Source organism: Anas acuta, chromosome 3 (assembly GCF_963932015.1).
Source record: "Anas acuta chromosome 3, bAnaAcu1.1, whole genome shotgun sequence".
In the NCBI taxonomy this organism is placed as follows: domain Eukaryota; kingdom Metazoa; phylum Chordata; class Aves; order Anseriformes; family Anatidae; genus Anas; species Anas acuta.
The window spans coordinates 102,694,094-102,718,444 of record NC_088981.1 but is presented as its reverse complement, the minus strand read 5'-3'; the positions used below and the strand labels follow the sequence as shown (position 1 = coordinate 102,718,444).

The 24,351-nt window shown below is 42.3% G+C and overlaps 1 protein-coding gene and 1 long non-coding RNA gene across 3 annotated transcripts in view; one reads left to right on the top strand and one right to left on the bottom strand.

The window, feature by feature from the left end:
• Positions 1 to 11,229, bottom strand: part of TAF1B (TATA-box binding protein associated factor, RNA polymerase I subunit B) — a 48,499-nt gene extending 37,270 nt beyond the window's left edge. Inside the window, exons 1-7 of one of the 2 annotated variants that reach the window (XM_068678570.1) lie at positions 11,087 to 11,229; positions 10,205 to 10,303; positions 9,614 to 9,701; positions 7,660 to 7,757; positions 7,269 to 7,364; positions 6,582 to 6,714; positions 2,932 to 3,088 (exon numbers count right to left, since the gene is read on the bottom strand). In XM_068678570.1, the coding sequence (XP_068534671.1) occupies positions 2,932 to 3,088; positions 6,582 to 6,714; positions 7,269 to 7,364; positions 7,660 to 7,757; positions 9,614 to 9,701; positions 10,205 to 10,303; positions 11,087 to 11,104 (689 nt within the window). In that variant the 5' untranslated portion in view covers positions 11,105 to 11,229. Of the gene's footprint in view, positions 1 to 2,931; positions 3,089 to 6,581; positions 6,715 to 7,268; positions 7,365 to 7,659; positions 7,758 to 9,613; positions 9,702 to 10,204; positions 10,304 to 10,569; positions 11,057 to 11,086 lie in introns of those variants that run through there. The other variant, XM_068678569.1, reaches the window with a different exon arrangement.
• A 4,351-nt stretch (positions 11,230 to 15,580) lies between these two features.
• LOC137853089 (uncharacterized) lies at positions 15,581 to 24,015 on the top strand. Its single transcript, XR_011094231.1, has 3 exons — positions 15,581 to 15,817; positions 17,458 to 17,620; positions 22,054 to 24,015. It is a non-coding gene; the product is annotated as an uncharacterized lncRNA (long non-coding RNA).
• Positions 24,016 to 24,351: the final 336 nt, after the last annotated feature.

The window sequence follows — 24,351 nt, the reverse complement described above, 5'->3', positions numbered from 1 at the left end:
CAGACCAGAAGGTTGTTGAAATGTTATTTTTAAATCAAAGTGTGCCTTTCGGAGGAGGTAATTGTAGTGTTTTTCTGTTAAGTGTGTCAAGCAGCAAGGAGGAGTGTATTTTTGGGGCTGTAAATCCTTTAAAAACTGGCAGATTGCCCTAGCATGGTGCCTAAGCATGTGTCACAAGGGAGGAGCAGGAGTCAGCTGACTTCAAGGTGGGGAGAAAACCAAACTGAGGACGAAACGAGGCAGAACTTTTAAGCACTGCTGTAATTCAGGTGGTTTAAACAACACAATTTGCCTATAAAGATTTAAAAGGCAGTGCTGAATCTTTCATGTTTTTCTCTGCATAGTTTTCATCTCTGCTCTGCTGCTATTTTGATCTACGTATCCTGCTGCATGCAAAAATGTCTCATTTTTGTCTCATTTTTTCAACTTAAATATTCAGAAGGGAGAAAAGAGGAGCCTTATGGTAGTTCTTGCAGTTTAGCCTTCTTTTCCCTTCTTCATCAAACTCGTGAAAGGCAAAGGCCTTCAGGGTAGGGAGGGAAGCATGATAATGTAATTACAGCCTTATAGGAGTATCGTATCATTGTAAAACTTTGCAATACAAATGGCATTCTTTCAAGCATCACTTTTTGCATTTAATTCAGTCGTATGTTCAGTGCATTTAAAGTCAATGCCCACTAGATTCATGCACTTGCGAGAATATTAAACCCATACATTGTACCTAAATTAAATGATGCGTTCTCTTTCAAATCTTCTTATTTCAATTTCCAGTTATTAATTTCTGATGATGTCTCTCTGCTGTATTTAATATCTGATTTTTTCTCTCCTTTTCCAGCATTTTTGCTGCTTACATGTTTTCTCTAAAACCTTTCGGGCATTTGTGCTGAGCTCTGAAGAATCTCAGTGCACAGGATGTTTCTCCAGGTTCTGCACCAGTTGCTTGGTTCTCTCCTGCAGTCCCCAGCTTTTGAAGTGCCAAACACAACAATGCACCACTAATATGCAATCAACACTCCAGCCAAGTTCTGCCCTTTTTTTTCCTTCCTATTTTTTTTTACTTTTTAAAACAAAGAAATGAAAGGAAAAAAAAAAAAAAAAAGACAGTATCATACTAAGACAGGAACGTGTGAGGATGTATTTGCCCAGTATGACCCCACATGCTTTCCAGAAACAGTTTCCAAGGTAAAAAGAACAGACCCAAGAATAGATATGATTTCTCTCTCCCAACAGGATGTGCTAAGCAATAATTCTTTATTACTGTGCAACGTTTGCTCCATCCTAGTAACTGTTATTTACTACTTGGATTTTTGCCATATACGTGCATTATCGGACAGGATTTTTATATTCATTTTCTAATCACTGATAAAAAACACAGAGTAGGCCAGGGTAGTTCTGACTCCTGCAAAATGTCCTTAGGGAAATACTAGTCAGTAATGAATTGTGTATTGAAAGCTACTTTTGATTTCTACTATTTCTTAATCTACTCAGTATTTACGTCTGTATTGCAGCGCGAATTCTGAACACCATGGTATTTTGCTGAACATTTTACAAGCATCTTTTATGCAACAGCATACCTAGCTATGCAAACACACAAGTTTGAGTGATTATCACTGATGAAGGCAACGGCCATCCCCTAGAGTTAAATCAGAGGATTAAATATTGTTTAACATCGAAATAATTTAGCCAGTATTAACTACTACACTCAAGACACTGAAACATCTCCTTTCTAAAAAAGACTCAGAGAAGAGTGTTCTTCAATGCCCATTGTTCTTAGAAAGCTTGTACAAAGCTAGAAAAGTGGTAGGAGGGTCAGCAGTACAGAGGGGAAAAGCCATTATGGAAGATAAGGCTCTGGGATAAATCAGTCAGACTTTCAGCACCACTACTAGTTATGTGCACCATATATGTGAGCTTGTCTTTTAACCTACAGGTTATAGATTTGAAAAAGCAAAATTAAAGGACTGAAACCTGCCATTTTGAATGAATCTTGAATGGGTTTTTCCTTTTATTTCTTCCAGTGCACCTCGGATTGCCCACTTACAGTTACTTGATATTTCTGCTCCTTACGTTTTGGTTAATAAATAAATAAATAAATAAATCTCCCCATCTTTTTAGAAATATCCACCATTTCAACACTTGTTAAAAAGGAGTGTCTGCACACAAAAAGGTCTTCCAAGGCAACCCCAAGAAGTCCTGAATGCAAGCTAGTTAGGCCTGATTTAAAGTACTTATCACTAACAACAACAACCAAAACAAACTTGACAAATTAATTTTTGTTCCTTCCGAAAATAAGGAGCATGTTCATATCCATGTTGTAGGGGGTAGAAGGGAATTGCATTGTCAGCAGTAGCCTGATGATCCCCATATTTAGCACCAAACCCTGCTGTTAGAACATTTTACATCTACTACATTAACAGCTCTATTATTACGAACTCTGATGATTACAGATAAAAAGATACGACGACAAAGAAGGGCTTCTTATATTAATTTCTGCGTCCCCACTCCCGTGCGTGAAGCTGCCTAGCTGCCTTCCAGATCGCTGTATACTGCTGGCATTGTTTGTAGGATGACACTGACGTAAGTCCTGGGGAACAGCTACTCATTTTCTGGCATGCTGACAACAGCAAAAATAGCAAAAACGTGACCATACACACCTCCAAGGAATCTTAAGAAATTTCAGAGGAGAAGGATAAAGAGCTTCTTGAGCACCAAACCCTTACAGGTTTTTGAGATTCACTGCAAGCAATGGAGGAGTGTTCTCATTAAGCAGCTTCACAAATTACATTGGATAAAAGATAAGGAAACTACACCTGGGAGACATCTCACTGTTACTGAGCAAGCAACCAACAGGGCAACAGTAAAGCTCTAATTAAAAAAAAATATTATTTATAAAACATTTATAACAAATATTTCACTGGAGACTGTTCATACCTTAAGAGATCAGATAATGTCATCGGTTCTCTCAGCCACAGCAATGCCATGTAACAGAACGAAAGGGTCATTGGCATCGACATCCTCAGCGTCTCCTTTTGATTCTTCATTAAATACAATCTACCATCAACCGATCCAGAGCACACAGAGGTACATTCTTTGGTTTATGTTTAAAACAAAAAAAAGGAAAAAAATTATTAATTAATATGACATACACACAATCTTGGTGTACAGAACACATGATTAAGGGGTGTACAAGAACCACGGTTCAGCAACTAGTAACACTTTCAAATCTTTACTTTGCAGCAGCTTGGTAGTTTAGGTATTTTCACTAATAAACAGTTTAAGTAATTTATTCATCTACCATAATGTGAGAGGACAACCTGTTTAATCAAGTGAAATAGCAGTTTATGAAGACATTGGATCATATTCAGAGGCAAACCTCACTCTGGTACCCATAAAACCAGACCATTCAGTGGGAGCTGCACTTAAACTTGGAGAGCTCTAGGAAGCTGTTAACTCCTACACGACATACAACTACCATGAGCTGGGAATACTATTTTCCCTTTGATAGATAAGGGAGCAGTGGGGGAAATGAGGGCAAATTCTCTGTGCTTACATCAATACCTTGGAGGTGGGGATTAAAAGAGTTTTAAACTTCAGTGCTTTAAAGTTTGAAAGTTAAAGTTAATTGTGACTTGTGGTAAAGTGAGAACTTTAACAAGAACATAGTCTACACTGCAGAGACTTAAGTTATGGTGTGTATCCATCTGCCACATGTTCTCTAGCTGTGGAAATGTAGGTATTATTTAAAAAAAATAAATTAAATGAAAAAACAGCTTTAGAACATAAATGTGTCAAATGGTAAAGAGGGTTAAAACAAACAAACAAAAAAAACAGCCACAAAACAAGCAACACCTCCCTACATCCTTACTGAGATGAATCATTAAAAAATGAGAAGCAGCAAAGAGAAATTTAATTTAGGGGAGTGACTTATGTATTGGAAACCTTTTCGGCAGTGAAACCTTGGAGTTCAGGGAAGGAGGAAGAGAAAAAGAAAAGCTTCATCATGAAGCAGCCGGCACAAATGAAAATGTTTTGTATTTAAAGCACACCAACGTAAAACACCAGCCTCTGTGGAGGCTTTCCCCACTGCTTTCCCACACGCTGTTCGCCTGTTCAGGCAGGAACAGCGAAGGCTGGATCCCCAGCTCGCCAGCTGGGAGCTGCAGGGCCACAGCAAGCAGCCTGAAAAAAAAAAATTTAAAACTTCAGAGGATTTGGTAGCTCCGTGGTTATGCCGGTGGGCGACAGCCAGGTCTGTGAGGTGTCAGTGGTCAGCGAGTACAGGTGTGGAGCCCACTGCCACAGAGAAAAACTGCAGATCTTGCATTTCTGAGCCAGAATTAGGCTTTGATGCCACCTACCGGCTCCTAAAACACTGTCGGGAGTACCAGGGAGGCAACAAGTTAAAAGAGCCAGCTCACACAGGCTCCTCGTGCAAAGAAATGGTGTAGTGAGAGGATCCTGAGATGTCTGCTGTGCATACGTGCGCTGGAGAATAAAGGCAGGAGCAGCAGCTAATCCTTTTAGTCAACAGGTTCACCTTTTACGTGGACCCATGTGCTTAAAGGCAGCTTCGTGACTGAAGCTTCATTATTAATTTCACATTCAACTCAATTTAGAATAATCCTCATTATATTTGTGGCCTTAATGATGGCACACAATTTCCTTTTATTTCTTGCAGCTTATGCAAGGCATGACAGCACACAATTACATGCAGCTAATAATTTAAGGGTTTAATAGGCTTCCCTAGCAATATCTCAGCGCTCTACTTGGTGGAATTTGCTATTATCCCTACACAAAAATAACAAAAACAATTAAAAAAAAAAAAGACAAAAAAAACACTTGGATGTTGGAGAAGCTTCTTAGGAAATAAAGAGAGTGTTGAATCTGTAGCAATAAAAACAGCACAGGAGGGGAAACCTATGAATCTTCCTAATAATTTCTGGTCGACTACACTACATCTGGTATTTCGCGTGTTAAATTTCAATATACAAACAATTTCTATGATGGTTTTATTTCTCCAAAATGTGCTTTTAGTGCCACTAAGCTCTTATCTGCTTCAAGTGCTTTTAGTGGAACAGGTATGGCTACTTACAGGTGAATTCAATCTCTGAAACAACCGACCAAGAACAACATGTTAAATTGTGGCCTATCTTTAGGCTATGTAACTATTTTAAAACTAAAGTATTATTCTAAATTATTCTATAAATTATTCTAAATAATAAGAGACACAAGTACCAAGGAAGAAACAAGTTTCTCTAGAGACAAAAAAGGGAAGAAAATTCAATGGAGTACTTCACTAGAAGTTTTTCACTGAATTCTTTCCTATTCACACAACATGCATGTGTTTAACACTCAGGATCTGCAATGTGTATGAACACACAGATTCTTTACCTAAAAATCTTCTCATTTGAGTGCAATATGATGAAAAGTGTTTGCACTACATTGGAAAAAAAATTGTCACAATTTTTTGCACCATTTTTCCCCACCTCTACCTCTACTCAGAAGTTTTAAAGTTTCTCAACATTTCTAATTGCTGCAGATCAAGTTTCTCATTCTATCATTTCTGGGCTTTATGAAAAAGAGAAAAATGTGAAAGAACAAGATTGCATTCTTCTGAGGGTAGACAGGCAATACCACAGAAGAACAGCAATAGGACGGAGAGAGGACCACGACCACGTAACATGGGAAGAATAAACATTGAAACAGACAAAGAAGGAAAATGTAAGCAAAGAATAAAGCAAAAAAAAAAGGCAAAGAATCAGAAGTTTAGAGTGGAAGCAAAACTTTTCAAATATGCCTTGTAATGTATTTCCAGTATCAGACATTGCAGCACTGCCTGGCATTACACTTGCACAGCACCGAAGGCTCCAACTTTCTATAACATTTTAATTCAAATGTTCATGTTCATTCAAATGTAAATGCTTTTAAGTTGATTTGTGAGCAGAAAGAAGAAACTGAAGCAATGTTACAAGAAGAATTTTGATAAAAGAGGCTTGAGGGAAAGCAGTAAACAGAATGCAGAGACAAAAAATACAGAAATACCAAAAACACGAAGGAAAAATACGAGAAAGGTAAATAAAGACATAGGGAAAAACAAAACAAAACAATAAAAAGACACATGCAGAAAAAACAACCACTGTGAAAAAGAAATGAGAACCAACTCCTATTTTTTAACTTGGAAGTTGTGACTGACAACTCTGCTGTTACTTTAAGTGCTTATTCTTTAGCACCGCAATGTTTGTGAACATCTAGCTTTGCAGATTAATAGCACTTTTTTTTCCCCCTTGCAAACAGGACGTGTGGAGCAATCTGGTTATAAAATACCTTCCTCCTGCATTTCCAGGCCCTGTTCAACTTCCATCTCCTTGTAGGAAGGGGAAATAAAATTAAATAATAAAAAGTCTTCTGTTTCTGATAGAATATGAAGTACCATAGAGGCAAATAGGACTGAAAACTGCACTTTCTAACGACACGTCAAGAAGTTCTTCAAATTTGTTCTATACAACTACACGTAAGAGGTATGTACAACTCTACAAAAACAGTTGAAACAGTCTCCAGATACTTCGGGTCATTGCTCCTACCTGAGACCTTGCCACTTGAGGAGGCAAAGCTGCAATCTGTCTGTAGATCTCCATCGCTTTCAGAGAGAGACAACAAGTGAAGGAGGCTAGGTCTGTCTGGTTCACTATCCATGTCTGTACTACTATCACACACCTGTTTTTGTAAATAAATCTCAGTATTATCTACTGTTAGTTACTGTTTCAATCTGAATAAACAAAATAAAACACAACAAATGCAAGATCTACAGTAAATGAAGTTGAAATGTGAACATCTTGGATTTAACTTGCTTTGTGAACCACCAGTGTGTAAGGAAAGCCTACAAAAATATTTTAAAAATATTTCTCAAGACAAAAAAAAAAAAGATTTCTAGTGATCCCATTACATTCCAGTCTGCTACAATAAAGTACACAACTTATAAAGTTTGATGAAATAAGTAACTTTGGGATAACGTATTTTTTATTATAATTTCTGCTCTATCTACACGCAATGTATGCCAAGACAAAAAACTATTTTTAAATAAGCAACTTTCCATATTCAGAAGTGTTTGTTTCTTAAAATGGAGGGAAAAAACAGACATGTGGTACCCCATTTAGAAGATATTCTTCATGAGATTAATATGAGCTAGGTATGTAGCTTAAACAAAGGTTTATATTGCTGCTCTTTAAAAAAATATTCCACATCTCATGGGATCTGAGCTTTTCACTTACTGATAATGCCTTGACAGTTTCACCAGCTGGTCTGTCGCAATACGCTTGTTGGCTCTTCTGGAGGTAACGCCTCCAAAAATTGCACAGAATTTCATCCTGGTAAGTGAAAATGGACAATGATTAGTGCAAGGTTTAGAAAACCATTAATTTCTGAGAGAACAGAGCATAATTGCTAATTCAGGAACCTGAATTCTATTCCAGCTCTGACTTCATTACCTCCAATTTATAAATCATGTTTTAAAATTACCAGGAAAATTAAGTTTGTTTACATGTACTCAGTAGTTCTTTAAAAGGGGGGTTATTTGAGTCACTTGCAAAATTACAGTATTTTTAAATAACACCTCTGGTTGCACACTCATACTGTGGAGAACTTAGGCTGATCTTTACATACCTTCATTTGTGGACACACTCCTAGTGCTTCCAGAGCTTCAGCTTGTTTCTTGAGTATAAGCTGAAAGCCTTCACAAACGTACCATTCCCAGCCTTCCTCTAATTTAAAAAAAGAAAAAGCTTTTTATTTCCTTTATAAACAGACAAACAAAAAAAAACAACGTATGCACACTTATTTCCACTTAATATTTCATTCCAGGACAGGACAGAGACATGTTTCCATTAAGTAACTTCAGATCCAAGAGCAAAGACCAGCTACACTGAATATTCCATTAACTTCCATTTATTCATTCTTAAAAAACAAGAAACATTACTGAACAAGTGCTTTCTCCGCACATTTCCCAGCAATAATGTGTTTCACAATAATTTCTAATACGGCATTTGAAATCGAGTGGAGAGTTGTCAAGTGACCAGTTTTAAAATAGCTGAGAACCTATCATTAAAAAAAATTAAATACAATCTTTTCTTTCCCATTCCCAGCAGAGAAAACTGGAATACATTATGTTGCAGTGGTAAGTCAGGGAAAAAAAAACAGTATCGCCATGTTCTTTACCGTTGTCTCTCACTGAATCTTACAATCTTAAATGAAAGGTTCTCAGACATTCAATGCTTCTAGCACATCCCAGCAAAAGGTTAATTTTGAAAGGAGAGGGCCTGTTCCAAACTATTCACTATTTCCTCAGACACCACGATATTTACTTTTCACCCTCACCTCTCCATATTTGCTAGTCCCTCTTATAGGCTTTTGGCCTTTGAAAATTTGTCCACATTTCCTAATTTCCTCTGCATTCCCTCCACACCTGTTCTTCAGTTTTGTTCCTTCCAATCACAGCTTGCCTCTCACCATCTTAGAAGTTATCTGCCAAAAATTTCTGCCCTGCTTTTATGATATTAGCTTTATCTGGTATCCAGAGATACAGTTATTCCTACAAATGTAGGAAAATAAGCTGCCATAGTGTAACGTAACTGCACTTGCAGAAGGGACTTGCAGTAGGTAAGGATTTCTTTCTTTAGCATGGGGGATGGCTAATGACAACCCCAAAAGGAGAAGTAAAAAGCTCAGAATGGTACACAAATCAGACGTTAGGAGCAATAAAGGATAGAGACAGGTGGAGACGTTAAGGTTGCTCCCTTTTTCACTCCTCCCTTCACTTTCCCACAATTGTTCTTTTTAACGTAACGCAGTAATCTACTGCCACCACAGTACAGTGAAGATAGGTTAGCCCATCAGAGATAAAAATAACCCCACACTTCAGTCAGCATTGAAATGCATTTTTGCTCTTTGAAAGTGACCACAACAGTAAAACAACTACCCAGCCATCACAGCATGAGTTCATAGCTACAGCAGCAGCCTCACCATAACACACACAGCATATCACCGTATGTAATGACTAGTGTACTTCTCAGCCATGAAATTAGAAGCGTAGAAGTGACTTAGGATAGAAGATGTAACGCTGCACTACCCTACTCTAGGTATTTAACTGGATGAAGTCTCATCCACATCGGTTTCTGTGTAGCTCACAGGGCCAAGTACCTTCAACGCAAGCTGAGCTAACATTCTTTAAGTCAGAGCACCATCACACCTCCCTTACAAAGAGAGATGACTTTTCTCTTTTGTGATAGTCACACAAGGAAGAACCAAAGGGATCACCACATCTGAATGAATGCCATAGGTATCTTCAGTGAGTATTGCCTTGCACAAATCAAAGTGTTGGTAAGTAATGCACAGCTCTGCTCAACGCAAAAAATCCACCACCAGCTTCACAGAGGCACCTGTGCCACTGAAGCTGGGGCTGCTGAAGGTTTTCACAGCATCTGGGGGATGTGTTATGTTCCTGCTCTTGGTCTTTTCTAGCTTTTAGCCACTGTCAAAGACAATGTGTTAAGCAAACCTTGACTGAACTGACCCAGTACATTCATTCTTAAGCAGAATGCATTCTTAAGCACATACATACCGCTTTTCCCTCGATTTCTTGAACCTTTGGAGATTGTCTGTATTCTTGCATTACAAGTAACTTCAGTGTTTACAACATCTCTAGTTCTCTGCAAAACAGTAATGGATGTTAGCAAGAAAAAGCCAGGCCTAACTTGTGTCAATTGCTCCACCATACAATAAAATGGAGGAATTGGTTCAATTCTCCTAAACTAAAAACAAATAGACATTTTTAATTCAGAAATACCAAAAATAGAGAATGACTATTCTGGATATAGAGGTGATGTGCATCAGAGTTTGCCTACACCAGCACTGAACTGAAGTGCAGCAATATCCAAGCAATACTTTAAAGGTATCCAGACATCGTACCAGCACTATGGCTACAGCAGCACCATGTCCAACACTGGCTTGTTTTAAACTTTATGCCTTGAAGGAACAGAATTGTTTGCAACAGTGTTAACTCAAGCATTAAAAAGGAAGAATCATGATAATGCCTTCAACTTCTAATGTCAAGGAGAAAAACAAACAAACATTTTCTTACATAAAACAATCAAATAAACAAACAAAACAACCAAAATAAACCTATTTGAAGGTCAATAGCTTCGGTTTTTACCTCAGTAACATTGTGGCAAGTTCTGCAATAAAACCTGCCTCCGTCAGTAAGGCCCCAGTTTACGTCTGAACACTGCGCGCAGCGTTCGTTGAAATCTCTCTAAAAAGAAAAAAAAATAGTTTCACATGCATCCAAATACAACAAGTAACGCTATTACTAGGCTACTGCAGAGCTTTGGAAATTATTTATGGACAAGTAAACACGTGTCCTTTATCTTAGCTTGTGGAGATAACAAGTAATATTTGCTGTTAGCTGTAGGTAACTGAACAAGAAGGTGGCAAGATACTTTGTGAATTTTAGTATAAGGGGGATAATAGTTCACACCACACTGGGTATGGCATGAAAAACGAGCAAAAAACACCTACATGAAATGAAAAGGAAGTTAAATAAGACAAAAAGCAGATGCTGAGAGGTGAAAGTAAAACTAAGCTTGCAGCAACGTAAAGAACCATGTGGAGGAAAGAGTGCACGACTGGGCGGAGAGTTGTGCTCAGGGGGAAGGGTTACTCAGAGAAACTGGGGGAAGAAGGGAAAATGGGGGGAGAAGGAGGACAGAGGGAAACCCTTAGAAAAATGGAGAAAGCGGCGGGGCTGCGGCAGCCCCACATGCGCGGGCTGGGGCCGAGGAGCTCCCCGAGAGGGGTCTGCTGGGGCTGAGGGGACCCCAGTGGGGCTGAGGGGAGCCTAAAGGGGCTGAGGGGACCCTAAAGGGGCCGAGGGGACCCCAATAGGACTGAGGGGACCCTGCCCGGCCCTCGCCCGCCGCCCCCATCCCCGCGGCGCCTCCGCCCTCCCCCGCCGCCCGCAGCCCCCGAGGGGCCGGCGGAGAAGCGCCGCCATCCCCGGGCGCAGCAGCCGCCCCCGCGGCTCCCGGAGCCGCACCGCCTCCTCCTCGTCCATGCCGGCAGCCGCCGCGGAGCCGCCCCGGGGCTCCCACCATGGCAACCGCACTGAGCCGCCCCGCCGCGGCCCGGCTCGGAAACGCCAGCCCCGGTGCTTGCGTTCCGGCCCCGCTGCTCGGCCGGGAGCCTCCTGTGGGGCTGTTTCGGGGTTGTGGTCCCCGACATGGCTCCGTGGTGTTGGTCACGGCTGGTGGCGGCTGTCTGCAGCCCTCCCGCCTGCCCCAGTGCCCGGGGTCCCGTCCCGCCGCCATCCCGCAGCGGGATGAGGTGAGGGCTACGGGGGCGTGATGGAAAGGCTCGCCGAGGGGCACACAGGGTCCCCGGGGGGAGAGAAGGACACTGGGGGGACATGGGGGGGTCCCCGCTGAGGGGACGTGGGTGTGCCATCGCTGTGGGGACACGGGGTGCTTCGCTGAGGTGATGTGCATGGAGGCTTCACCCCTGAAGGGACATGGGGGCTTCACCTCTGAGGGGACACAGGGTGCTTCACTTAAGGGACATGGAGGCTTCACCTCTGAGGAGACGTGGCACACTTTGCTGAGGTGACATGTATGGATGCTTCACCTCTGAAGCGACAAGGAGGCTTCACCTCTGAGGGGACACAGGGCGCTTCACTGAGGTGATATGTACGATTGCTTCACCTCAGAGGAGGCATGGAGGCTTCACCTCCAAGGGGACATAATGTTCTTCACTGAGGTGACGTGGGGACTTCACCTCCAAGAGGACACAGTACACTTACTGAGGTGATATGCATGGATGCTTCACCTCAGAGGGGACAGGGGCTTCACCTCAGAGGGGACAGGGGGTGTTTCACTTAGGGGACATGGAGGCTTCAGCTCTGAAGGGACACAGGGTGCTTGACTGAGGTGATATGTATGGGTACTTCACCTCAGAAGGGGCGTGGAGGCTTCACCTCCAAGGGGACATAGAGTCCTTCATAGGGTGCTTCACTGAGGTGACATGGGGACTTCACCTTCAAGGGGACATGGGGTGTTTCACTGAGCTGACATGTATGGATGCTTCACCTCTGAGGGGACATGGGGGCTTCAATGAAGAGATAAGGAGTCTTCACCTTCGAGGGAACATGGTGCACTTCCAGTGGAGACACAAGCTTCTCTACCCCCAGGCCACCACAGTGCCTCTTCACTGAGTGTCCTCAAATCCTCCTGCCTGTGTACATGCACCATGTCCCCCGGAGGCCCTGCCGAAGCTGCTGAAGGAGACTATTAGTGCCTTTACAAAAGGAGACCAGAAGAACTCATTTAACTATGTAAAGCGCTTGGGGATCCTTGAATGAGGGAAAAGATGATCTGAAATTCACCTTCACTGAAAAAAAAAAAAAAAAAGAACCACCACCAAACCCCCAGATCTTGATGTAGGTCTCTAATTTCTGGTACGCTAATAATAATGTTTACAGATGTCTAAACACACTGAGATCTGTTATTGCAATGAATTTGCCCACAAAATTGGAGAACAGGTTTATGCCCCTTTAAAAAAAAAAAAAATCCTTTAAGTGAAAGCATGGGAAAAAATTAAAGCTAAAATATACATAGAAAGAGGTGAGGCTCCCTTGACAGCTGTGGTTACATTGATGTTGGAGGAGATGTACAGAGCTAGAGGGGAACTGTTTATGTTCAAGACAAAAAGTTATTACTCATACCAACTGTGATCTTTTTTTCAGTGTGGGATGAACATTTGTAACACCCATTAAAAGGAATTATGCATATAATTCCTGACATGGTAAAGAGGTGATTGTCAGCCTCACAGAAACGGAGCTAATATTCTGATGAAACAGATCCTACTTGTGATTTTAATTTCCATGTTTTTTTGTTTGTGAAAATGCAGTTCTGGGAAAGCCAGGCCATTTCATGCGTTGAATCTTCTTGTAATGAATTTCTAAGATGAAAAGCTATCTTGAAAATCTTCAGAGCAGCTATATTGCGATACAACAGGCATTGCTCCTGCTAAGGGCTGTGCTAGTGTCTGATGATGCTGTGAGTGGGCCACGGGCCATTAAATCAGTGGATTTAACTCAATTGAAGAACTTGCTTAAATTAAACATGGAAGTGACTGCCTTGATGCTTTCAGAAGGCAGGACCTCAGAGGTAGGACTTCTGTTTTCTAATTACAGCTGGTCACAAAAAATGTTAGAGGAAGCATAGTCACAGGACTCTGCCAATTGTTCAAAATAAGAACATTTCATTTGCAGGGGCAGCAGCTGAAGATAAAGAAGAAAAGAAGGAAAATGTGACGGACTGCATGGGGACCAATATTAGTGTAGTTCTGGGCATACCAGTGTAATGGACAAGCACTTACTCTGCTTACTCTGCAGGTGAAGTAAAGATATGAAAAGCTACCAAACTTTTTAAGGAACGTTGTACAAAAGTAATACTGGTGGTCCTAGTTATCTGTTCATATCTAGGCTCTAAATAACTGCAAAGCTTCTATTAGTATTTCCTAAGACCATCAACTAACTAGCGCAGACTAGTAATCTGGTAGCAAAAAGTCAAAGCATAATAGGGGTAGCAAGTCTTCTATCTATTTCTTAAATATTTTTTGAAATGACATGCTTAAAACCGGTTTTTCAGCATATAAAATGATGTGTAACCTTTGTCCCTAATTACAAGTTACCCAAGCATACTGATAGGGGTATGATAATTTCAAAGCCAGGAGACAGACTGTCTTCCTGCTTCAGCTCACTTTTCTAATTAAGATCATTATGCATAGTAGTCAGATTGATTCAAGGCTCAGATAAATAATATGTCCTGTTGTTTCCATTGATTTGAATTTTTAATGAACCGGCTTCCACTGCTGATATCACATTTCTGTCTCTTGACTGCAGACTTTCCACATGTGAAAACGCAAAAATTACATCTTGAAGTGGAAGACGTGTCCTTTGGCCTATCCTTCAGGATATTGCTCACGAAATTGTACTGGCTCCAGGATAAGAACTTCTGCAACAGGGTTTCTCCCAAGAGCCCAATATAAACTTTACCCATTGTCAGACACCTACTACAAAGAGTAGGAGCAGAAATGCAACCTCAGCTGCTCTAAAGACTGTGAAGATGAACAGAGGGCAGATCTACCAGGTTCTAGTTTATAGCAAATATACCTAGTTATTAGCACCCACAATTTGATTTCTGCACCTTCAAAAAAGGAAAGTCTCTTCATGGCACAACTTGTGTTCAGAGACAAATTAGGGAAACAAGACGGAGATGCTTTTATCTGAACCAGCTGGATTTACTCTAACTGATCTCTAAAAGAGACCACAGCACAGAAAGGGAAAAACTGTGCCAAGCAAAAGTGCAATGGAGACAAAGCTGTGGAGAGAAAGTTGTGTGAGAAGTGAAAACAGGAATGAACAAAGAGGGAAATGCTGATGGAGCATAGGCTTTGCAGGCAGCTTGGCAGGGGAGGACAACCAGGGAGGGACTGAGCCACGTGGAGCTTTGAGGGAAGCAACAAGACGAATGAATTTAATGTTACAGCTTGGACAAGCCCAGCATTGCCTTGTGATACTTAGTGTTTATTGTCCAGCTTCAGCTCTCAGGTTTTTATTTTTTAACATGCATTTCTGGCCCTAGTGAACTTGCACATATGACTTTGAACATCTGAAAAAAAAAAACAGAAAGCATGCAACTTTTTTTTTCCAAAGTTTACTCAGGTTTTCTTGTGCCATTCTTAGGATGTGAACAATGTAAAGCTGAATTTTTGACTGGTGAAAGCAGCAGCCAGGAGGGAGGGCAGACATAGCGAGTCATGCACTGAGCACGGGGTTTGCACCATCACCTTCTGCTTTGCACATGTGCTGCAGCCCAGCCCATCTCACACGGGCACATTGCAGCGCCACAGGCTCACTCCAGTTTCACCTGTGGCTGCACAACACGGAGAGCTGCTGATTATCTGTGATCATCAAACCGTTTGTGTTGGAGGCACAGACCTCAGAGAGGGACCTCGTGTTCAGATGAGCTGCTCTAGGGGGCAAAACCCTTTAGGTTCAAACTCCTCATGTGGTCTGAAACCACGTTAACTTGTGGGCAGAGATCTAGCTGGCTGCCTGGGGATGCTGGAGGCAAGTAAAGACCTTGTTGTGGGACCTGGCCTTCACCAGCAGGTTCTCTTCCTGAGAAGCACCAAGCTGCTTTCTCTCTGTCCCTACCAGCACAGATTACACCCTCAGGATTTGGTGACTGTGCTCATCTCATTCTACAGGGCTACACAGCAGGAGAAGGCCACTTCCAGGAAAGAAAGTGATCTTAGCAGCCACAGAGGAACAGAGTGGGCAGTGTGTGTTTGAATATCCCACTGCGCATTGCAGGCATGTATAATGCCTTTATTCTCTCATTTTCCAGGTTTATTAAACTGCTAACCTCTACCATCCAGTTATATTACTTTGATTGTGTCAGATTTTGTGTAGTTTCTAGCCTTTTATTTAATTCTTTTTTGCTTTTTTCTTTTTTTTTTTCCTAGAGAGAAAAATACGCAGCATACTAAAGGGGATCTTGGTTTCCACAACAGCCTTGTGCATCCATCGAGCCCTGAAGATCATTCTCAGATGCATTTAATCCTCAAATGCAGTGGTATTTTCAAAGGAATCGAGAGCCACCTTGTGGAGCCGGGATTCATGAAGGGGCTCCAAATACTCCTGCTGGGAACAGCTGCTCCTGGAAAGGAATTCAAATCCCACAGGATGCTGGAGGTTGCCAATTAAGTAAGCGTGCGCATGGCTGTGCATATTCAGTACCTGCACAGTGCAGCACACAGCTCCTCTGCTGATTGTAACTGCAGCAAAGGAGCACACGGTGGGCAGTGGGATGCAGGAACATAAGACAAGAGGGAAATGCAGAAAGTGGCAGAACCAGAAGAAATGTAGCACGTTCATTATATTCTGCAAAGCCTGGGTGGAGGGGGAGCGATTGTTGTTGTTCACAGGGCGTTTTTCACCATGTAATTAGTTAAGTCCTCAAAAGTACTGATAAGTTTTGGAATCGTTCTCTATAGATCTCTGTCACAGGCTTATTTTCTCCACTATTCCTCCATTACCATCAAGAAGTACGGCTGCCAGGGCCCTAAAGCTGCCCCACATGCCATAACATATGGCAAAGATGGGATCACTGATGGGCGTAATCCATAAATAAAAACATTCTCTGGTCATTGCTCCTGCAGAGAAGTAAAGTGTAGTCTTGGTCCTGTTAAAATACAGACAAACAAACAAACAAACAGAGGTTGCAGTACGAACTATAAAGCAATTCTTTTACCTTTTCTCACCCATCATTTCTCACGATGAGCCCCAATTATATGTGTGCAATACCAATGTGTGGATACCGGCATACAGTTCTGTAAAAAAAATGAGGTGGTTTTTTCAGTATCTTAATGTAGCAGCAATTTCACAGTGTCATTAGCTGATGTCTTAAAAATCTGTTTTATTTAACACAAATTTTAAAAGTCTCTCCAAGTGGCAGACCTTAAATATTTCGGAAACTCGCATGAAAAAGAAGGAACTGTGACACTAGAGTCCTTCTCCAGGAGCCGGAGAAGCCACTGCTGAGGTAAGTGGGTGTGCTGGTAATCAGCTGGTAATCAGCCTGCTTATTGAATCATGACACAGGACTTCAATGCTGAGCAGCCATACATGCTTTTACACACCTTCCAGTGAGCTGCGTCTCAGCTTCAGAAGCTTTTTTAATTAGTTACACGCTAGTGAAGCTCTACGTTAAATTGCATTTCAAAAGAGATACCGCATTCAAAGTCCTTGATAACCAAACAATCATTAATATCACAAAACATGCTGCAAAGCAAGCAGCGTGTGAAAGCATCCTGAGACATCCTTCTTTTTAGGATGAGTCTTAACAGATGAGCCCAACATATCCTCTGTGCTTACCAGAGTTCAGTTTTCCCTCTTTTTCAAACATTGTTGTGGCAAACAGGAGATATCTATTGATATCATTAAGGATATCTATTGATATCTATTGATATCCTTAATGGTCACTTCAGAATGATTTATTTTTCCTCCATTAATTTAAGGGTAATCATGTAAGATGGCATGTGGTCTTAGGAGAAAATCTGTAAAAGACACAGAACAAGGAACACACAACTTCTACCATGGTTTCAACCACTGGAAATCTCAAGAAATCCCTGCATCTTTTCCTGTGGTACTTCATTTCATCGTGCTTCCAAGAGGCCATAAGGCATGGGCTCACAGAGCACTGGGAGTGGGTTTCCAAGGTTTGTCCCCCAAAAAAATAAATAATAGAGTATTCTACATTAGAATACATGGATGTGAACAACAGCCAAATCTAGAAAAAATAAAATCGAGCAGAATGCAAACCTCTGTTTTCGGAACTTTTCCAGGTTCAGGACTCAAAGCTGGACTTCCCAAGTTGCTTCTGCCAAAAGGAAAATGCAGTGGGGTTCAGGGGAATCTGGGAGGACCGGTAGGATCACCTGCCCCAGGATGCAGAGCTCTTCAGCACTGACAGGCATGTTCAAGGTGACTAGACACAGTCCTGGAAAAGTAAGTTTTCCTTACAATTAAGGAAAAAAAATCCATTTTCTATTCCCTACCCTCAGCACATAACCTTTATAATATTTTTTTTACTCTAAGCACTTACGCAGGGTTGCAGTTTTAAAATGAGAGTTTAAAAACCTATCCTTTCGTTCTAACTACAACATTAAAAAAGAAAAAAAAAGCAGCAAACATTCAATTGAAAAATGCAATACAGTTTCTAGGAACCTATGCAATTAATGGATGATTTTTTAAGAGGAGGGCTATAAAAAGCAGTTATGATTGCTATTATAGTAATAAAAATGAAAGCATAGTAAAACAGAGGCATAGGTTTGCTCTGACTTAAAACCTCATTCCCCCATGGATTCTGCCCTCCTTTTCTCATCATCCTTTTTTCTTCCTGAAGAAAGAAAAGATCACCATCAGTATTTGTAGCTTGATTAAGCCTTTAAATTACAGCGTGCCGTGGGACCTAGACAGGTTCACACCAGGCTGGAGAGAACGTGTCAATATATTTGAGCTCCTCTACACACTGGGGTATTTGGGATGGGGATGGTTGTTAAAGACACCATCATGGCAAGGGCACAGAGCCATGGTGGTTCCTCCTTCCCTTCTCCCTGCACAATTTCCTTAAAACAATTTATTATTGTAATACACAGGCAAGTAGCAGGGGAAGGCTCCTGCAGTGCCAAAAAACTGCACGGCTTTGGTTCAGGTGCCAGTTACACAACGGGGGCAACAAGGTGCAGAAAGGCTCTGACCAGGGCCGAGATGTAACTGAGGCTCTGTGAGGATCTAGTGTTATAATCAGAAGAAAAACACTAAAATGAATTTTTAAGAGATTTTGTGCAATGAGGGTGGGAAGAGGAAAACTAGGGATGAGACATGCTTTATTTATTTATTTATTTATTTATTTATTTAAGATTATTGACACACTTCATCTTAAGACTTCATTTATTAAACAGCACAGTTTCTACTTGAGGACGGTGGTTTAATTGTGATTGAAAATTGCCCACCTGGTGGCCTTTTAATGCCGTTAAAAGTATTCATTGTGATCCTGCACTGGTTGTTAGCCTCATTTTAAATACAAAACTGGTTGCTTAATGAAGTACAAACTTCAAGATCCCATCCAAAGCCCAGCAAGGACAGTGGAAAATCATTTGGTGGGTTTTGGATCGTGCCCTCTTGGCCACAGGCTCGGGCTAGGTGTGTGTGTGTGTGTGTGCAGCAATTACCACAGATGAATGTGTTCAGCCTTAGCTCACCTTTGGGAAACCGAAGCAGCCCTGTCACCACTCACCGATGGATCTGTCGATCTGTGCACCACCAGTTCCCTTAGTCAGGTCAGTGCGTAATCCCACAGCACATCCTTCTGGAGTGATAGCCTGCTATTGCATCAAGGATTTCTTTCCCTGTTGTGCCTTTGTTATTTATTTCCCCCTTGTTTTCTACTCCTATTGCATGAAAAACTTCTGAGTACTGGATTTTCTTACAGACCCTGGGATTTTTTTTAATGGTCAGCAAATAGATGCTTTGTTTCTCATGAATATAACGTGGTAAAGAGGCCACGTGCCCAAATTACTGGTGCCTTCACAAGCTTTACTCCTTTTTTTTTTTCATTTTAGCCATGCAAGTAAGACGCTACATGTTAATTCAAGAGTATATTCAGGGTGGTGAAGTGGTATACAAGGTAGTGAAGGGAATTTAATTAATTAATCTTACTGATTGTAGAATCCTAATGTGCCCTAAGTATCCTTCACAAGCACTGGAAAGGAAGAAAAAGAAGATCTTTAATCCAGGCCAGGAATCTTATTTTCATCTTATCCATGTCTGTATGACAAGGGCAAGCAATCCCAAACAAAGGCATAAACAGCCCCCACCCATCCCCAGCATTGCTCACACCATTTAGGCAATTTAGAAGAGTAAACAAAGATAAGGGATCTGCATAGAAGCAGCTTTAGGTGACCACAAATGGGTACCGCTGTTTAATTCAGCCCTCTCTCACCTAAACAAGTTTGTTTTCTCAGCGCTGTTTGTTTGTACTAGGGAGTGCTAGGAAGAAAATTCCAGCCTCCTCCAGATTACCTGCCTCAATGTTGTGAAAATTCACTATTTCCCCAGCCTGAGAATATATTCCTCCTACAGACACACCACGTTTTGCAGCCTTGCCAACGTTTGTTGGTTGGTTAGTTCTTTTTCCCTGCAGCTCATCGTGTTTTGCTGGGACTAGAGCTGGTCTCTGAAGTGGGAGAAGCCCTACAAAGCTCAATCCAGATGGGTAAACACATCTGATCAGCATTTCCGTCTCAAGAGGCAGGGAAGTGGGAAAAGGCGAGATAAGGCAGAGGTAGATACGTGGAGGTTGGAATAAATGAATTGGAGGGTGGTGGCAAGGGAATGGTTTTTCCCCTCATCATTAATTTCCTGATACTGAAAAATGGAAATGATGAGAAAAGCTTAAGGAAAACTGCTGTGCAAAATGCTTCCTTTTAAAATCCATGATGAAATAATCTTCAGACCAAGAAGCTGAAAAGCACATACACTGCTACCTGCCAAAATGTCCAACCTGCCCAGCCCAGGAAGGTGGAACGAGGAACCCAGGGAATATTCCCCACTCTGAAGTTACGCCGAGACCCAGCGCAGGCAGAGGAGTACACGTGGGGCAGGACGGGTGTACAGAGGAGGACAAAATGGAAGGGAAACAGATGTAGGGTAAGAACTTCAGCGTCAAAGACTAGAGAGCAGGAATCTGGGGGACACCACAGTTCTCCCATACGGACCCAGAAGGACAAGGAGTTTGAAATATCACGAGGCAGATCTAAACCCGCAATTTCTTCCCCAACGAAACCAGGCTGGTTACCTGGTGTTTAGGGCCTGGTGCAAGAGTTTGCAGTGTTCAGGATGATAGGCCTTGGCATTTAGACTAGAATAGCTCAGCTGAAAGGGACCTTCAAGGATCATCTACTCCAACTGCCTAGCGTATCTCACACTCTGGCGAGGTCGTGAGAAAGCACCTGTATTTGCCTCTCTGCTGTGGCTGAGTGCATTCCTCTGCTTGGCAAGTGGAAGGCCCACACAAAGAAGGTGAATAGATGAACCTGTAGCAGAATTATCATCTGAAGTGACAATCTGTCTGCTCCCCCCCTTATTCATTCACAACCCCATGAGAAAAAGCAGCGTGCTGTTCAGTAGTTAGCTCGGTGTTTTCCTAAACCTGCAGGAAGGTCCTTTCAAGACGCTGTAATGAAACCTGTTCAGATAATCCATGCACAAAGCCAGTCTGAAACAACTTTGAAGCACAGGTTGACAACAACAGAAAAGAGTCTTATGTGACCCTTCACTTCAAAAGAGGTGCTGGCAGAGGCACAGAGATTGCTGCCACCCACACAGGACATGGCTGAGCAGCTCCATAACAGCGCATCGGGAAACAAAACCACTGCCAAGGAGTCTGAACCCTCCGTCCTTGTGTTTTCATCTCCCTTTGGATAGGGTGCAACCGCTGAGGGAGAGCACTGATCACACAGAGATCACACATGTGGCCATGTTATGGCTATAAAAGAGAGGGAAGCTGTGCCCCAGGGTTTTAGCACCTGCTGGCACCTGGGGCGATGGGTGCTGGAGGATCCAAGTGGCCAGAGCTGCTCCGGAGCTGCTCCCTGGGTTTGCTGGGCGCCTTCCAGATGATGTGTTTCCTGCTCAGAAGTCTTCATCATTTAGGAAACTAAAGTTATATGTGAGGAGTCTGGGGAGAAGCCAAATTAACTATTAATGTATCTATATATATTTAATATGCAGTTGCAGTCCTCACAGCTCTCCACTTAACCATCCCTTCCTGGGAGTAGTCCTGTGAGCATCTTGCATTAAGAAGCAGGGCTTGAGGAAGGGTGAAGGCACAGCTTATGTATTCTCCTGGCCTCACTCATAAAAGCATCATAAAGACCCTACATCGCACTAAAATTAGAAAATTCAGACCACTTTTTCCTAGGTCTTCATCTGAGGCAAAAAAAGATACAGAAAAATGCATGCTTGCTACTTTTTTTTCCCCCTAACAATCCATGAATGAATCATGAAATTAACACCAGCTGAATTCCAGGGTTTATAGCTTTCATTCTGCCCTGGTTGGTCACACCTAGAGGAGGAGGTGAGGTTCTGTACCCAAAGTTTGTTGGAGATATGGCCACAGTGATCTGGCTGGGGGCTGTCGTTCGTGACACACGTACACCCAGCTGGGTCATCTTTTCCTCCCACCTCTGCCCTTCTCTCCTGCTCTCTCTCCTGGTCACTTTTACCAGTAGATTTTTAACCCCAAAACCACAAAGTGAAGCACCTGAAGGAGGCGGTTGTTTAACTCTCAGGACTTTTACTATGCAACCCTTTGGGAACAGCTGCAGATATTTTGCCACGTTTCCTATTAACTCTAACCACTTGCTTTCTTTTCCCAGGTACTGCTGCATGGAGAAAACACCCATGGCTGAGAAGAAGTGGTGACAGCCACTGGTGTCCCAGTGCTGGGGAACTCTGCACACTTGTGCTTTTCTAACTCCGCTGCACTTTGTTTGGTTCCATCAACATTCACTCATCATTATCTGGGTGATTCTTACTCTAATATTGCATGTAGCTGCTAATATGACATGTTAATATGGCATCCAGCAGCCCTAGCAGTGATGACACACGATATTATGCAGCACCAATTAGCACCACACAATTAAAACCACGGGCTATTCTCACCCAGCATCAGCCCCCTTGAGGCACCCGTTGGAGCTCCCCATCCTTCTGCATTACCCACCAATGCACCCAGGTCCCTGAGCAAATGCAGCCCAACGGATGGGTTTGCCTTTGCCCGAGGCAGGAATAGCCAAGGCTGCCTTCTCCAGCAGGTTATTTATGTGTGCTGCAGGGACAGGGATCATTCTGGATCCTCTCAGCTATAAAAATTAGGAAGCTTTCTATTCCGAGGCGTAAGTGTTGTTTAACTGCTGTATTGCACGGAGGCTCACATCATTGTGTTGTCTTCTTTGCTTTAGTGCCAAATTAGAAATAAGTAAATATGGCCAAACAAACACAACACCGGCTATGGGAAGTTTTGTGATGAAATTCTGGAAGCAAGAGGTTGAGAGAGATCAGAGGACAGGCTTAAAAAAAAAAAAAAAAAAAAAAAAAAAAAGGAAAAAAATTCCATATAATTCAGAGAACTGGAAGTGGTGAGGAAGCATCTCTACGTGTGCATCTGCTCCTGCTTTCACCCAGCCCGTCCATGCAAAATCAGGTGCATAAATAATTGTCTGTGTGAGATTTCTCATGTAATTTTCATGTGGGAAAAAAAGGCCCAGCTCCAGGATTAAAGGTGGTGAGGAAATCTGTGACTGAAGCCTTGCAGCTCGGTGTAGAAGCACACGTCCTGCCAAAATATTGCCAGGGCTGATCACGATGGCTTCTGCCTACTGCTGCTCGTCGACCTGCACCACCCTGTGTGGACCAAGTCTGTGGCCAGGCAGCTTTGTGTTACGGGGAAGGAGTGGATTAGGGCACGGGTAGGGAAGAGGTGGGCAGAAGTAGCGTTTGGAGAAGATGATGCACCAGCAGAAGTGCTTCAGTTCTTTTCCCCGCAGCTTCCTTTTGAGGACTCAGATGTTTAGGATGTCAGACAGATTCCCTCCCGGCTCCTGACAAAGCCCTTTACAGCATCCCAGCCAACGGGAATGGAAACATCCTTCTGCTGAGGGAGTCACTTCCTCACAGAGAGCTCAGGACAGTTTTTTGGGGGCTATTCCCAAAAAAAAAAGAATTTATCCTGGAGACCAGAGCACCCGCACGTTGGGGTGGTTGTTGGGACACAGCTCACAGCTTGCCTCCTGGCCTGGCAAAGACGAATGGCAAAGAAACGCCACAGAAAGCCGAGAGCTGCGAGGGGTGGCAGAGGGAAATTCGCATCCCTTGATGGCTGTGTGCATGGAACTGGAGACATAACAGCCAAAATACAACAAGTGTACATAACTTTGCCATCTCAAATGGTATGGCTAAGGGATCATAAATTACTAATGCCTTCTTCAAAGCTTTTGCATGGTAATTCTGGTGTTTAATGCGAGGCAGTTAAACCACCGAATATACAAAATCTTGTACTTCCAATAAGTGTATCTGGCTGCCTCCCAGTAAAAGTTCAGGGAATCCCATTAATATCAGGCATTCTATTACACGGGTTCCCGTACCCCTGAGCAGACTATTTAATACATGTTGGTTTTCAATGACATCATTCGTAGACACCGGAGTTCTGCTGATAAAACACATACAGCAGAGACAGCTGCATAAATATTTATTAATTGAGCCCTTAAGCAAATGGCTACTGTAATAAATCATTCATCATTTGCCCAAATAATAAAATTGTGCTGAATTCCTACGCATTGCGATGTCACTGTCCAAACCACCACGTTCAGCTCATGGTCCATAGACAATTTCCTACATTGGGAAAAGCATTTTAAAATCTTCTTGAAAGTGCATTTAAAGCTTTACATCCGAGCTCTGGAAAATCTTACGGTTTGTCCTTAACAGAGACCTTTCTGTGGGAATATGGGAATAAGGGCTTCAAGTTATGGGTTTCTGAGGATCCACTTATTTCAGCTTTCTGCTGTATAAATAGCTCAGGGGCCTATGGGCACGCAGGTAGATACCCTAATCATTGATTAATGCAGCACGAATGGAAATGTAATCCCCTACTGTCATCTTTTTTATTATTATTTTTTTCC